This window comes from Ctenopharyngodon idella, chromosome 21 (assembly GCF_019924925.1).
Source record: "Ctenopharyngodon idella isolate HZGC_01 chromosome 21, HZGC01, whole genome shotgun sequence".
Classification (NCBI taxonomy): Eukaryota; Metazoa; Chordata; class Actinopteri; order Cypriniformes; family Xenocyprididae; genus Ctenopharyngodon; species Ctenopharyngodon idella.
The window spans coordinates 15,578,538-15,595,405 of NC_067240.1; the positions used below are offsets into that span (position 1 = coordinate 15,578,538).

Consider the following 16,868-nt stretch of genomic DNA (forward strand, 5'->3'; position numbering starts at 1 on the left):
ACCACCAGCTCTGCTGAAGAGCAATGACTGAGGGCTTCACCTCTGATCCAATGACCTCTCTAGATTAGTCAAACGGTTGTTTGGGCAGTGAACAGCTCTGGACCTCTGGACCAACGTGAAGGGCTATTCAAAGTTTGGTAAACAGCGCACTCTTCTGGTGCAGAAAGGAGCATTCTTTTGTTTGCTGTATGATAGTGTACTGTACACTGATTACAGTATTTCTCTATAGCCAGTGCGTGTGATCATGTGCATTGTGAGAACATGATGGTTATTGTAGTTCTAGACTAAATGTGTGTGCATGTATTTACTCATCTCACTTGCATAAAATTCAGTATTCCTCAAAATGAAAACAGTGAAATGCAAACTCAGAATATTATGCAAACCTGCACTAATTAAATATGTTAAATAACACATATATACTTTATGTATTTAATTTCACTTTATTAACCAATGTCTTTGCTGCTGACTTTCGATGATGTTGAAGAGTGCTGAACTTTCTTGTCTGAGTTGCGCCCCCTACTGTTCAGGTGTGAATTTGCATTTCCTTCAGCCTGAGGCTTATTCATTTCACTTGAAAGGGCCTTTACATTTGCCAAAATTAGAAATAACTTTTTTGTTATTAAAAAACAAACAAGCAAGCCCAGCCCAGGTGAGAAAAAGTAACGCAAAAGTAACGTAACACATTACTTTCCATAAAAAGTAACTAAGTAACGCAATTAGTTATTTTTAGAGAGTAATGCAATATTGTAATGGCAGTATAACTCTGATGATCACTAAACTACATAATCGGAAGAAAAAAACTGTGTTGCCAGATCTCGCTAGTAAAATAAACACATACACACTGACAATAGAAGGTTCCACAATCCCTATTGTGATTGTAGTTGAGATTGTAGTTCATGAAAATATTGCTCAGTTTTGTGGCAGCTTTCTAAATTACTTGCAGTCTATATTAATTAACCTCAAGTTTAATTTATTATTTGTAAGTAATTATTTTGTTTTTATTTGTTATATTATTACATTTTTATTTTTCAATGTATGCCGTTTGAATTTACTGTGGTGTGTTTAACAATGATAATAATTTTGTTTGTTATTTGAAGAGGTTTAATAAAGCTTTCTTAAAAAGTTCATTATAAAAAAAAAAAAATCAAAATAAGCGGACATGGCAACACTGGAAGAACCCCCCCTCCCCCTCCTTCCCCCTCACTCAGGCAGGCGCCGGCTTTTCTCGCGTGATTACACGTTCTGACGTCATGCTTCTTTGCGTTAGTCGAGAGAACTGCAGAACGATTTCACCTATATTTCTCTACAGAGCGTATTCATTAATATAGTATTTTATCGTCTATGCGTTCCCGAATAAACACGTATATTATGGCTGTAATAGGAATTTGCAACGGATATTCTGGGTAAGATTTCAAATACATTCAGTTACCTTAATTATAGTCTGCAAGAGACAGTCTATGGCTGTATCTCAAAACCCAGTGAGCTTTCTACCTAGACAGCATTTTTGGGCATCATAAACGCCCATTCCAGCAAAGTTGTCTTAGTAGGCAGCTCCCTAGGTTCTTGTATACCTGCAAATGTCGCAGTATTATTGCACTTTATTGCGGTATTAATCGCAGTATTATTGCACTTTACCATGATGACTTTTTCCTTGGATAACGAGCAAGGCCAAAGAGAACTGTGCTTTTTACTTTTTGTTTCATACTTGATTATGATAAATTACCTTAATAAGCCCATGTGACACATACATTCCGTTGTTTTAATTTTTAAAATAGCAAAACTGTTGATAGCATAGCACTGCTATTAAAACTATTACAAATTGTTTTCGGTAACTGAAATAAAGCTGAAATAAAATAAAATATAAACTTTAGAAAAATTAAGTAAAAAAAAAAAAAAATGTAGAAACTGAAATAATTTGAAGTTGAAGTACTACTGAAGCTGAAATAATAAAAAAAAAAGCTAAATAAAAATATTTATAAAGTAATTAAAATGGCAAAAAACACATAACAAAATTATTAAAACTAAAAAATATATAAAAATAAAAGCTAGTTAAAAATATTAATAAATAAATTGATAACCATATTGAAAATACTCAGCCATGTAAAATAGAGTATCACAGAGATAGACTTTCTTAGGATAAGATTTCCATAATATGAAGAAGTTTACATTCACTTGGTTCTTGGATGCTAAAAATTTTTAGATACTATAACTGTAATTTATATTTGTCCAGTTTAATCTGCAGTTATTTTATTAGTTAGGCTGTCAATATTGAAGTGTTTCTTTAAACATATAAAACTTTAGTTTGGGTGTTGGGTTGAGTTTGATAGTGTCACTTCCCCTAGTCCTTCATCATAGAGCTAAATAGAGATTTTTTTTTCTATTGGTATATATTAAATAATAGCGAATACAAACATAATGACTCACAGAATAAATAATCCAATTTTAGAATAACTATACCAATTTTTGTTTTTCTATGTAATACCTGTGTTGTATGAGCAGGATGGGTTGTGCAGACCTTATGTTATAGCTTGCTCTGTGTGGACATCACCGCCACCGTGGAAGAAAACGGCAGCTCATGGCACCAGGCCTACACAAACTCGGGCACCAGCCCCCTTCCAGCACCACCCGAACACTTGTGCAAGGCCTGTGGAGGCCAGTATGACGCCGCAAGGACGGTAAATCAGGTTACATCGACTGATATGTCTCAAATTCTGCTGTTAAAGCAAAAAAAAAAGACCAACACAGTTCTAATTAGATTTGAGCATTTTTGCTGATTTCAATCCATTGTTCTCACACATATGTTATTTTTGCATTTCTTAAGCATGTCTGCGTGGATTGCAAAAACAACTTCTGCAGCCGCTGCTCGGTGCAGATGGATCTCCGGCCGCGGATGTGCCACACCTGTCAGCGGCTCCATTGCACCTTCTTTGAGCGGGCAGAGTTGATGAGGCTGAAGGTGAAGGACCTCCGTGATTATCTCCACCTGCACGAAACCCCCACGCAGATGTGCCGAGAGAAGGAGGAGCTGGTGGAGCTGGTGCTGGCTCAACAGGCTCCCAGGAGCAGCGGTAGCGCCGAATCCCGTTCGCAGCCATCTGCGCCTCTGCCTTCCCTTCCACTTGCAGAATCTGAACCCCTCACAGAGGAGGAGGATGAGGATGAAGAGGAGGAGGAGGAGGAGGAGGAAGAAGGAGAAGGAGATGGAGAAGAGGGTGAGGAAGATGATGAAGATGATGAGGAAGAGGTATATGAAACAACCATTTCCGTTATGTCATCGCTGTATTTCTGAATGTATTAGTAGCCTCTCATCGCGATGTAATCATGTTTTATCTTTGTCATTGACGACCGCATTTACTTACAGGCAGAGCTGGATTACGTAATCAGATTCTAAAAATTAAGTACTTGTAATTAGATTTTATTACATTTTAAAATACTCGTAATCAGACTACAGTTACTTTTTTATTGATTACATGATTACATGTTATTCCCATAATGGCAGTAAATTATTCTTTTTATATATATTTTAAATATTTAATACACTTCATGTTGTTGGTAAAGAATGGATTATATTTTCTTTTTCTTTGTATTTTTATATCAATATGGTAAAAGATGACCCTATACAAATCAATGTGATAAATAAGTTTACTCAAAAGTAATCTAAAAGTAATCCAAAAGTAGTCAGATTACATTACCTTTAAATGTGTAATGTAATGGATTACGTTACTAACTACAATTTTTGTGAAGAACAAAATTGACGGAAGCAGCTCCGGTGGAGAACAGCGACTGGATCTAAAACCTTCAGATGGCACACAGATGCAGCTCATATCTCTGTTACGATAAGTTACCAAAATTACACATGAAAACCCGCAGCTCACAGTGTTTGTGCAGAGCAGAGAGGTTCTAGTTGTGTGTGAATGTAACTGTATTAAGGACTCAAATACAGGACTGACAACCATGCTCTGTTGCTGTGTGAATGTGTGCTTAGTCCACAGACAGCGAGGAGACGCTGGTGCACAGCAGAAGAGCTTCTCTGTCTGACCTGAGCAGAGTAGAGGACATCGAAGGCCTCAGCGTGCGGCAGCTAAAAGAGATTCTGGCACGTAACTTTGTGAACTATCAGGGCTGCTGTGAGAAATGGGAACTAATGGAGAAGGTCACCCACCTCTTTAATGATCAGAAAGACCTTCACAACTTGGGTACGTCTGTCTGCATGAACAGCCTGAAACTATAATGGTGCTGGTGTAGCCTAACGCTTAAAAGGATAGTTCACCCAAAAATGAAATTGTTATCATTTACTCACCCTCAAGTTATTCCAAAACGGGGGGGTGGGGGGGTTGGTCAATGGGGTCCTTCAAATGTTTAATTACTAGTGGTTAAACGGATCGTTGTTGATCCGTGATACGTACGGACCAAGCCCCACGGTTCGGTACGCATGTGATTCGCGGATCAATTGCAAGTTTAACCGCAATAGAGTGAAAGGTTATCATTTACATGTGTTTTGTCTTGCTGGTTTACACGTTAAACCATTCCAGCGCTAGAAGAGGTAAAAGAGGATTTCGGTATCGCACGCCACGCTGTTATCGGTGCACAGACTCACATACAAGGCTCGCGCGCACAGAGAGAGAGAGGCGCGTTTCAGATAGCTCGCGAACTCTAAATTGATTTCTCTTTCGTGTCCTAAATGCACTTGAATGGAAACATACACGCATTATGTCAGTCAAAACACCCCTCTCGGCAAGTATTCTCGTAAACACATTCGGTTATGTCTTAAGTGAACGAGGTCAGAATTCGGATGTGTATCTATCTGATGTGTGCGTGCATGGGGTTTTACTTTTAAAGTGACAGCAACCTATAAATACCTGCTGTTGTCTGTCATGTAAATCAAACAACATAAGACAGCTTTAACAAAGGTTAATCTATATTTGTACAGTGAACAGTGTAATTTTGCATTTAATTATTACATTTCTGTACATGAAAATTAATACTACAGTTAGACCTTATACTTTATTTGTAACTTTATGTTGTGTTTATCTATGCTTGTAATTGGTGTACAGTATTTGTTCTTTTTACAGTCTGTTCACGCACCTTCAATAATGTATTAGTTAGGCTAGTAGCTTCTGCTGTGGTATCGGAGTAGTTAAAGTGGGCCAAGTAATAAATGCAAAGTTACCCCCTACCCCCCAATTTTTATTTTTATTTTTGTGCTGATCCAAAAAAATGATCGATCCGTGACTTAATAACCATGATATGATCCGAACCGTGAGTTGAACCACTATTAATTACAGACATTCTTCAAAATATCTTCTTTTGTGTTCAGCAGAAGAAATTCATACAGGTTTGGAACGACTTGAGGGTGAGTAAATGATGACAGAATTTTTGGGTGAACTATCCCTTTAAAAACCTTGCAGTTATAATGGTATTTGAAAATGCATTCAAATCTTTTACAAAAATATTATTGGTTATTATTTGTTAAAATATTATATGTTTATATATATATATTGCAATCGAACAGAGATATTCTGTATATTCTGCTTAAATGGATAACTAAAATGAGAGCATAAGATTGGAAGTTTGGGGTCAGTAAGTTTTTTTTGTTTTGTTTTTTTTGTTTTTTGAAAGTTATTACTACTATTATTTGGCAAGGATGCGTTAAATTGATCAAAAGTGAAATGTTACAAAATATTTCTGTGTCAAATAAATGCTTTCTATTCATTAAGAAATCCTGAAAATATTTATCATGGTTTCCACAACGATATTAAGCGGCACAATTGTTTTCAACATTGATAATAATAAGAAAAGATTCTTGAGCAGCAAATCAGCATATTAGAATGATTTCTGAAGGATCATGTGACACTGAACAATGGAGAAATGATGCTGAAAATTCAGCTTTGCCATCACAGGAGTGAATTGCATTTTAAAATTAAAACTGAAAAGAGTAATTTTAAATTGTAATAGTATGTCACAATATTGCTGATTTTACTGTATTTTTGATCAAATAAATGCAGCCTTTGCGATAATGAGAATTCTTACCCCAAGACCCAAATTTTTGAACAGTAGTGTAATTTAAACCATCTTAGTCTATTCATTGTTGTTCATCAAATGTACTGAAATTGACATCCTTGCACTTTTTTTTACTTTCAGTGTCAAATACAAAAACAGAAGCAGGTATGTTTTATGAATACCGTGGCAAATAGCCCCAAAATGTTATATCAAAAATACAATTTCAAAATTTGTGTTTGATAATAATATTTTTAAATCTCTAACCGTTCTTCTAGCTGATCCTGCTGAGCCCAGCGGCCAGGAGGAGAACCTGTGTAAGATCTGCATGGACTCCCCCATTGACTGCGTGCTGCTGGAGTGCGGCCACATGGTCACGTGCAGCAAATGCGGGAAACGTATGAACGAGTGTCCCATCTGCCGACAGTACGTGGTTCGAGCCGTGCACGTCTTCAGATCGTGAAATTCGGGTGCAAAGAGAAAGACTGCCTACTACAGGTTGTTGCTTTTTCACACATTGAGCAACATTTTGTCAATGTTTTCTCATGTTTTTTGAAAATGTTGCATTTTGCTGCTTTGTTTATGAGTTTACATGATTAAATGCACTTATTTGTTTATTCATTGCAACAGTGCTATGTTGTGGCTTCAGAGTTGTGTTTACATTTGTTGACTTCTGCACTTTTTAATTATTAGTCTTTTTTCTTTATATTCATCCTACAACATTTGCATCACTTTGAGTGTGTAAATAATAAGCAAACGAAATTTAAAGGTAAAAGTTGATGAATGTTCATTAGAGGTTAAGACAACAATTATAACTTCACTTAAGAGCCTCAAGAAGTGTGTCTGCTATCTGTGTAAACAACACCGTATTTAAATGGGTGGAATAAGCTTAGAAATTTCTGGGACTTTGAATTTAATTTGGAGCACTGATTCTCATGTTGTTTCTGTGTTTAAGTCTGTACAGTAGTTCACCATTACAGTTAAATCACCACTATAATGTGACCACTTCAGGGGTCATTCCACTCTTGGTTAAATTTACACGCTGTATCAGTACTGGTACTCGTTTCTAGTGAGTAGGTGCTATTTTCCAGGATCTGTGCACTAGATCACAGACTATCCCACTGTCTCATACTTTGGTCTTGACTTCATATCTTGGGCAGAACCATTTTCTTCCAAACTGCCGAGAGACCTTTTTCTGACTTGACATTTTCTTCAATACATTCTTCTTCTTCTTTTTACTACACCGGTGGCTAGTTCTCCACCATTACTAGTAATACTAACAAGTCAGTGTTGGTCACAAGGTGCTCATTACTGCCTACATTTATTGTTGTATAATAAAGTGTGTTAACCTAATAAAGCATTTTCACAGAGCGAAAAATGTCAATCATAACTGTACATTTATTCAAAAAATCTTTAAATCCATAATTTTTAAACTTGAATACTCACATTTATGGAGGTACAATGTTTTGATTATTCACATGAAGTATGATTAAAATTGCAAGTTAATGAATGTATCATAATTGTGGTTGTATAGGAATGTTTTCGCTTGAAATCTTTCTTGCCCATTGACTGAGGAAACTGATGCATATCCTTGATTCCTTGCGTTTCTGAGCTGAATGTGACACAGATCTTTCTAAACCGTCAAGCCCATCTCTTAAACACAGATGAGACATCTGGCAAAAAAAAAAAAAAAAAAGTCAATCTTCTTTATTTTCTCACTTATTATACAGGACTTTTGACAGGATATGCAACCTGTACATATTCTATATTTTGATAGCTTTGTGTTTTATGATTAATCGCGATTAATCGCATCCAACATAAAAGTTTTTATGTAACATATATATATATATATATATATTATATATGGGTCATTGATGAATAAGGTTTTTAAAGGTGTAAAAAACAATGGAGATATAATTAATTTTAAAGTTTTATTAAGTGTTAACAATGAGATTATGTGGTTTTTATAATAAATTAACACTGCTTTTGTCATTTTTTACAAGATGAACAAAATTGTCACCAAAAAAGTCATTCGGTTTAACCAAAATTTCCGTTTTACCGAATGACACTTTTGGTTATACCGAATGACAATATTTTCAAACAATGCTAACAGGCTGATATCTAGCTAGCTTGCTGTAAATGGCTGTATTGGCCTTTGAACAGTTAAACCGAATGACATTTTGACACTTCAAAATCTTTAAAATACCTTTATATGTTGCAAAATATAATTAAAACCTTTTGGATTCAATAGAAGAGATCTAGCTGTACTACCTTACATACTTTGGATGTCATATCTTTGTTTTTTATTATTTTTTGGACAAAAAAATGACCCGTCACGTCATTGACCCATATACATACATAGTATATATTTACAAACTTTTATTTTAGATGCGATTAATCACAATTAATCGTTTTGACAGCACTAGTATTTTCATATTTGGCAAACATGATAAAACCTAAAAGATGTTGATAACCCACTGGCGTTGTTTTTCTGGTCAGTGCAAATGTTAATACAAACAGCATGGCCTCACACTTCTATAACCTCCCCATAAAGCTGGTAATGAACAGACACATAGAAAGAAATTCTGAGCGATGAGTGTTAATTTCTGCTCTCGAGACATAGATCAGTTCTGCTGTGCTTGAAGCTTTCATTTTGTGCTTCAACAGCTCTAGTTTTACAAAAAATACACAAAATAAATGGGCTATATGTAATTTACATGTTAAGTATACGCCTCTTGTCAAAATCCATGTAATTTATGTTATGTAATAGCAAAGGTGACCATGTGTGTATGTGTGTGCCAAGTGGAGTTATATCCCTTGAAATATCAGTAGGCTGTGATGCAGTCTGAAGATTTAAATATTTACATAAATGTAAACATAAATATGATCTAAAGCTCAATTAAAACTTAAAAGTGTGAAATATAAAAAATGTGAAATATAGCATTATTTGGAAGCTAAAGTGTCTTTGCAAATATATCTACCATTGAATGCAGCACTGAGAAATTGTGTGCAAAGAGAATTAAGATTTAAGTCAAGTAAAACATTGGATGTGTATCTAGACAAGTATTTATGAAAAAAAATAAGCATATGAGAAAAAAAAAAAGAGCTCTGCATGCATGAGCTAAGAAAAAGATATGAAATATTATTGAAAGGTGCTTAGAAATGCTTGAATGAAGTTTTCCAGGTTGAGTGGAGACACTGGATTCTGTATTAACTTTTGTGTATCATTTTGTAAATTGTTTGGTTTTGTTTGTTTTTAGATTATTTGAGACTGTGATATTCTTTTTATCTATATGAAATATAATCCAAATCAACTGATAACTCAAATGCTGTTCGGGATGTAGTAAACATTTATCATATAACTAGCATGTCAGATTGCCAATATTGTCTTTAACATGCAGTGAGCCTGATGTGCTAAATGCTGTATTCCTGTAAACACTACACTGGAAGCTGATAAGGTTTATAATTATTCACAAATTTATATATTTTTAAATTTTGTTACTATATACTGTATGGTTGTTCTTGTGCAAATATTTGTTTTGTTTTTTTGTATCAATAAACAGACGTAAAACAGATGAACATTTGTCATATGGGATTTATTTTAGTAATATGGTTTTGATTCAAAAGACCAGTTATAGAAAAAATATATGTTTTCCGCTTGAATGTTTTAAAACATGGGTGTCTAAACCTGCTCCTGAAAGATTTGGAGCTAAACTCCCTCCAGGAGTAGGATTGGACATCCCAAAATCACCTTTACTACAGTTTGCATCTTTTACGGCAGGGGGGGGACAGAGACCACTAATACAATAAAAATAAATAAATGAATAAAACAATATAGCGCAGGGTAGAGTTAGCCTTTTAACACGACATGGATGATTGAAAACACTTGCGCTATTAAAGCTGCAGTCTCTGTAATGTCAGTTATTGGAACAATTTAAACTCGCAATGAAGAAACCAATGGGTGTTGCGCGCACGTGCTACTGTTTCTAGTAACCATAGAAACTAAATTCAGGAGTCTGCTGCAGTGATTTACTTTTTACAGGTGGAAATCTATAAACTATATTTATATGAATGCGGATGAACAAACTTACTGATGATATCGTCAAGAAAGCGAGAGAAACCTAAGGTAAGTAACGGCTTTCTGATAACATGTTATGGATGCTAACGCTAAGTAGTTTTAATGTTAAGAGGCTGCTGAGAACGTGTGTAACCAACCCGCTTGTCTTTACAACATTTCAGTACCTTAGTAGTTATTATTATTATCTCTTTTTGCGATGTTCAGTCGGAGTCAGCCTTTTAAATATATACTACTCTACACTAGATATAGTGTCTTGAAGTGTAAAGGAATGAAAATCTCTGGGGAGTGACTTCACTTGGCTCGTCAGCGTGTTGGTTTCATGTTCTGTTAAAATAGTGAACAAATCAAAACCGATGAAACATTTATGACTTTATAGATCAGCAAGATGCTGCATTCACCATCTGTGGAGAAACCTGTAAGTATGATGATCACATAAAAACCTCAGATGTGGAAGACAGGTCAGATGTAATCCTGAAGGATTTCAGCTTGAAATGTGGTGTAAATGTAAATTAAATTAAATATTTTTACTATATACATGAGCCACACTGTGTATTTTATTAGTTTTCTGACGATTTAAAGTGTGTATAACTGCATATGGTACTAATTCTTAACTGTCTACTTATTTAACTGTACAAAATATTTTAGATGATCTGCTATTATCACTATAAATAAAATCAATTCTAATGTTATAAAAATACTTTTTAAATAAATGATATGAAAATATAAAGGATAAATAAAAGCCTTTATGCCATGTACACTGCATAGATGCACATATATAATAGACTTTTGTCCTCTGTAGTGGAAATTATATTTTAGTGAATTTTTCACAGTTTTAAGTCTGGCTGTACTGTAAAGAGCACATTCAGGGCTTTGCAGAGATACCAAATGTTTGGAAGTTTCACCATGATAACAACTTCTCCTTGGTGTTTAAAAATGACTGACATTAATTTAGTGATCAAATTTAGCACTCTTATGGAAATATGATAATATTTTGTAATTATCATTTAAATTGGATTATTTTTTAAATTGTTTGTTATAAATCAACATCTCTGGAAAATGTTATGGGGTTTCTAATCAAAATATGACTTTCTGTTACAAAACAGGGCATTGATTTCATACATGACCTCTGTAGAGGACAACAGGATTTAAATCATGATTATCAGGCATTTTGGGTGACACAAGTGCATGGCGAAATAAATTCTATATCAATATTCCTCATTATTAGATATTATTATGAAAATGTTGCCAATTGTTACTCCCATTATTACACTTCTTTTTTCATTACATGTTGCTCCAAGAACACATTAATATACAAATTAGATACAGTGTATAGATGCATTGTATTGAATGGGAAAATCCATGTATGGCCATTTTACCCACATATTGCATAAAGTAAAATGGTATATCGATTCATTCCGTTCTATCTTTCATAGCATAGTTGAGAATCATCTTTAAACAAAATTTAGTTAAAAAAAAAAAAAATATATATATATATATATATATATACAGTTGAGCTCAAAAGTTTACATACCCCTTGCAGAATCTGCAAAAATGTTAATCATTTTAAAAAAATAAGAAGGATCATGAAAATTGCATGTTGTTTTTTATTTAGTACTGTCCTCAATAAACTATTTTATATAACAGTTGTTTACAACAAAAAAAATTGCTGAATTCATAAAAATGACCCCATTCAAAAGTTTACATACCCTTGATTCTTAATACTGTGTGTGGTTACCTGGATGATCCACAACTGTTTTTTTGTTTTGTGATGGTTGTTCATGAGTCCCTTGTTTGTTCTGAGCTCTGTTCTTCAGAAAAATCCTTCAGGTCCTGTAGATTATTTGGTTTTCCAGCATTTTCTGCATATTTGAACCCTTCTCAGCAGTGACTGTATGATTTTGAGATCCATCTTTTCACACTGAGGACAACTGAGGGACTCAGACAAAACTATTACAAAAGCTGCAAACATTCACTGATGCTCCAGAAGGAAACACGATGCGTTAAGAGTCAGGGGTGAAAACTTTTGAACAAGAAGTTGATGTGCAAGTTTTTTTTTAATTTTGTTTAAAAAACATATTTTTTCATTTAGTTCTGCCCTTTGGAAGCTACAAAAGATACTTACATGTTTCCCAGAAGACAAAAAAAGTACAATTTATTCTGTTCATCCAATTCAAAAAGTTTACATCCCCGACTCTTAATGCGTCGTGTTTCCTTCTGGAGCATCAGTGAATGTTTGAACCTTGTTTAATACTTGTGTTTGAGTCCCTCAGTGGTCCTCAGTGTGAAAAGATGGATCTGAAAATCATACAGTCACTGCTGGAAAGGGTTCAAATATGCAGAAGATGCTGGAAAACTGAAGAATCTGCAGGACCTGGAGGATTTTTCTGAAGAACAGAGCTCAGTTGAACTGTTCAGAGCAAACAAGGGACTCATAAACAACCATCACAAAACTAAAAAACAGTCGTGGATCATCCAGGTAACCACACAATATTAAGAGTCAAGGGTATGTAAACTTTTGAACAGGGTCATTTTTATAAATTCAGCAATTTTTTTGTCTTGTGGACTTTATGTAAACAACTATTATGTGAAATAGTTTATTCAGGACAGTACTAAATAAAAAATAACATGCAATTTTCATGATCCTTCTTATTTTGTTAAAATGATTCACATTTTTCTAGATTCTGCAAGGGGTATGTAAACTTTTGAGCTCAACTGTATACATACATACATATATACATACAAATTACTACTAGCTATAATATATGCAATATAAATACATTTACACAGGAATTAATGATGGAAAACAGTAAATTATAAATTATGCCATTATATAGGCTATGACAGTTTGCACAACAAAATAAATTATTTCATTTTAAATCTTATAAAGTCACTCAATACACTTCATTTATTTAACTGTCTACAAAATATTTATTGTTTAGATGACATGCATGGGCTACCCACTATTAACAAAATGATGGTGATTATTATTATTATTGTTATTATTATTTATTGACAATTTCGAGTCATGTTTCACCCTCTCAGCTGCAGTTCTTACAGCAGGGGGAGACATGGACATTTAATAAAAAAAATAAAATGACTAAACAGCATATGTCCTAATTGTAGATGACGTGTGTACGTATATATATTTATATTATGTATTTATTTAAAATAGTTAATTGTTGTGGGTTTGATTTTCAGTAAAAAAAAAAAAAAAAAAAAAGCGTAGATGCAGAGGCAGGAAGCGCGAGGCAGGCAGGAAGGATGTGGTCTAATGGGGCTGTACACAATGAAGCCAGAGTAAACTGCAATACAAAATTTCAGATTTCACAGCATGATTTTTACGTATTGTGGTGTGGTGTTGGTTTAAAAAAAGGGAAGGACTACAGAGTGTGATATCCAGGCTAGAGCACATCTACTGTTCTTTACTTTCAGCGAGTTTTAATTTAACTTAAAATGAGTGATTATAATAGCTACAATATGCCTTTTTCACTGTCCCACACCAGACTTTACAACCCATAAGCTAGAGACGGTAAAGCAGCCAACGTAAGCTCAAGCGTCGCCATAACGACCGTGGAGCAGCTGCTGCGGACGCATGCGCATTACTTCTCCTCCCCATCCGCGTCCACCTCGTATCCTGTTTCAGGTCTAGCGAACTAACGGGGTGGCACATATGGCCATTGCCTTGGTTGAGGTGTTTTCTGTAGTTTCCTTTGTTTACCTCATTTCCTCCGATATGCGGTTAAAACGCTCTCGCTGACTAAGGACGTTAATATTTTCCCCTCGCGCTCTCTCACCTTGATGAGAAGTCGGAAGAATGATCGCATCCCTGTCCAAAGGAAATCTGCTTGACGTACTGCAGGAGGGTCCTAATGAGGTACTGAACTCAGAAACCCTCATGTCTGTTTACACGTGCACTCGTTTCATTTGCTCATTTAGGTTCAGATAAGACATGGCTCAATGAAAAGTTAAAACACAGTAGCTGTCTGTCGCAACTGATCAGGCGTTTTACGCATGAAACTCCGAAGAGTGCGTCGGCATTGTTTACGCCTTCTGTGAGCTGCTACAGTAGAACAACAGTTAGCAGTTTTTTGCTTGTAGTATTTAATGCTTTTGAGCCACTTTATCGTACAAGTTAGTTTACCGTCAGTGTTTATTGGTTTATTAACAGTTGAAATTTCAGGGAGCACATGTAATAAAAGCCTTGTGTCATATGTCTATATGTATATATACACAATGCATTTGTATAGACTGTTTAAACCACCCTAAATATAAATATATGTAGAGATATTTATATATTATTATGAATAATATATAAATTGTATATATTGAAACCTGAAATGATAAATAAAAACAGTAAACTATAAATTATGGCATATATACAAAAAAGTGATCGTTTTTTTAGCAGTAAATGTCCATAAGACGTTTAAACGGAGAGAAGGATAGTCCTGACAGCTGTTAAACAATGGGAGACACAATTCCATTAATCTTTCATTTATAGAGACCATTCAATGTCACACAATTGCAAATATATGTAAATATTATGTGCTATAAATGCATTTACACAGGCATTACAATTGCAGGAATTATGCTTTGAAAATAATGTTTTAAATATGACAAATATTGAAAAATGAATGGAAAAATAAAAAGTTTACTAAATTATGCCATATATACCACAACATAAGTGCTAATTTTAGTAGTTTGTACTAAAGTACATATCAGTAACAGTCCATAAGACTTCCAAACAGAGTGAAGGATAATCTTGACATCTGTTAAACAATAGGAGGCACAATCCTATTAATACTGCATTTATATAGACCGTTTAATGCCACAGAGATATAAATATATATGCGGTATAAATGCCTTTACACTTGAATTACAATTGCATGAATAATGCTTTGAAAATAATGTTTTAAAAGTGAAATTATGAACAATGACACAGGAAAGGATGAATGAAAATAATAAATAAAAACAGTAAATTATAAATTATGCCATAAATACCACAGTTTGAACAATAAAAGCGATAATTGCAGTAGTTTTTAGCATTAAAATGTCAGTAACAGTCCATAAGCAGCTGTTAAAAAATGGGGAAAATGCTATGTAGTCACCAGTCTGCTTTGCTTTCTCAGATATATTTTACAAATGGCAGTCTATTGCTAGATTAGTTCATATTTTCATTAGAATTAAATTATAGTCTTTTAACTAATGTATTTCTCAATTTATATGCAGGAACTAACTCTGAATAAGTGTTAAAAGTCCTTTTAACCCCATGGCAATTACTGTATCATCATGCTCTTACAAATGGTGTTAAGTGTGGGGGGAGGTATTATGCCATTTCTGTAACCATGTGCACTATCATTAGACATTCCCTACTGATGTTACCCAAGACTGAGTGCTTCTACATCTGCCTGCCCTGCAGGCTGTAGCCATTAAACCGTCAAACACTGTTCTCAAACCATCATTGATTTTTTTGTTATGAATCCCAGCTGTCTCAATCTCTACAGATATTTCAGGTCCACCTGGAGTATAAGGTGAGAATACAGCGCAGCAGCAGGCTCCAGTGATGGAGATATATCTGTCTGCAGTGTCGCTGTGGGAACAGACAGCTCATTTGTACAGCTGGCTGCACAGGACTATTGCTACCTTCCAGTTTTACAGCACAGTCAGCATCTTACACTGCATCTGTGCTGAATGCTCTCTGTGTTAGCTGTCACTCTGGGCCACTGTTAGATTGAAGTGAGACCGATATGCTTCAGACAGAGCTTGCATTGTTAGTCAGCCCACCATGTGGCAAATCAATAAACGCTACTACTGTGCACAGTTGGTGCATGAAGGGTCCTCGTGAAAATCATGCAAAGCTCATTTTGTTGTGCATGTGTTTTCTTGACTGTGCACGTGTCATGACACAACACAGATCAACTTGGCATATGATGGGAACTACTAGATGTTGTTTGGGAGGTTGAAGCCACAGTTTCCCCCCAGTTTTCCAGAATAATATCAGACAGTGTTTTGTCAGGGAGTGACACTTTATGTCATACATGTTTAATTTCGGTCATACACTACCATTCAAAAGTTTGTGGTCGATAAGATTTTTTTTATGTTTTCAAAAGAAGTCTCTTATTCTCACCAAGACTGCATTTATTTGATCCATAATACAGTAAAAACAGTAGTATTAAGTATTATTACAATTTAAAGTAAGTAAAGTAAGTTTTCTATTTGAATATATTTTTAAATGTAATTTTAAAATATATTCATTGTGGTGCTCACGTGAACAGCGTCGGACAATACTGAGTCGGCATTCTGCCGTAAAGACGGAAGCGCTGCACTGCGTCACCTGCGTAGGAGACTGACAGGGTAGAGACGAAATTGTTGAATAAAGTCATTATCTTTTGTTTTTGCTCACAAAAAGTATTCTCGTCTCTTCATAACATTAAGGTTGAACCACTGTAGTCACATGTTTTAATGATGTCTTTACTACTTTTCTGGACCTTGAATGTGGTAATTTTGTTGCTTTCTATGGGAGATAAAAAACCTCTTGGATTTCATCAAAAATATTTTAATTTGTGTTCCGAAGATGAATTAAGGTCTTGCAGGTTTGGAACGACATGAGGGTGAGTAATTAATGACAGAAATTTCATTTTTGGGTGAACTAACCCTTTAAGTGGGTTGAGCCTTCGTCGTCTATTGCGCCATTGAAAAGAGTCGTGATCACGGTTGGTGTCCACCTGAGTTGACGTCATCATTTGCCATTGTTGCTTTTTCAGTGACGTACAACTCTCATTGATGGAAAATCCGA

At 34.9% G+C, this 16,868-nt stretch overlaps 2 protein-coding genes across 7 annotated transcripts in view; both read left to right on the plus strand.

Annotated features, from left to right (window-relative positions):
- Nucleotides 1-1,232: 1,232 nt before the first annotated feature.
- Nucleotides 1,233-9,572, plus strand: zgc:171740 (uncharacterized protein LOC795694 homolog). Of its 2 annotated transcripts, none has more exons than XM_051878263.1 (6): nucleotides 1,233-1,403; nucleotides 2,500-2,684; nucleotides 2,822-3,244; nucleotides 3,986-4,196; nucleotides 6,142-6,165; nucleotides 6,276-9,572. In XM_051878263.1, the coding sequence occupies exons 3-6, from the start codon at nucleotides 2,873-2,875 to the stop codon at nucleotides 6,458-6,460; spliced, it is 792 nt and encodes a 263-aa protein (XP_051734223.1). In that variant the 5' UTR covers nucleotides 1,233-1,403; nucleotides 2,500-2,684; nucleotides 2,822-2,872; the 3' UTR covers nucleotides 6,461-9,572. The 2 variants fall into 2 exon arrangements, with proteins under 2 accessions (XP_051734223.1, XP_051734222.1); XM_051878262.1 differs by having other exon boundaries at nucleotides 2,500-2,675.
- Nucleotides 9,573-9,834: 262 nt separating this feature from the next.
- dixdc1b (DIX domain containing 1b) overlaps nucleotides 9,835-16,868 on the plus strand; it is a 32,597-nt gene continuing 25,563 nt past the window's right edge. For 2 of the 5 annotated variants that reach the window (XR_007927275.1, XR_007927276.1), the window contains exon 1: nucleotides 9,835-10,123. Coding sequence is in view for 1 of the 5 variants with exons in the window: in XM_051878311.1 (XP_051734271.1) it covers nucleotides 13,890-13,949 (60 nt within the window). In the remaining 4 variants the exon portion in view is untranslated. Of the gene's footprint in view, nucleotides 10,124-13,670; nucleotides 13,950-16,868 lie in introns of those variants that run through there. The other 3 variants (XR_007927274.1, XR_007927273.1, XM_051878311.1) reach the window with 3 other exon arrangements.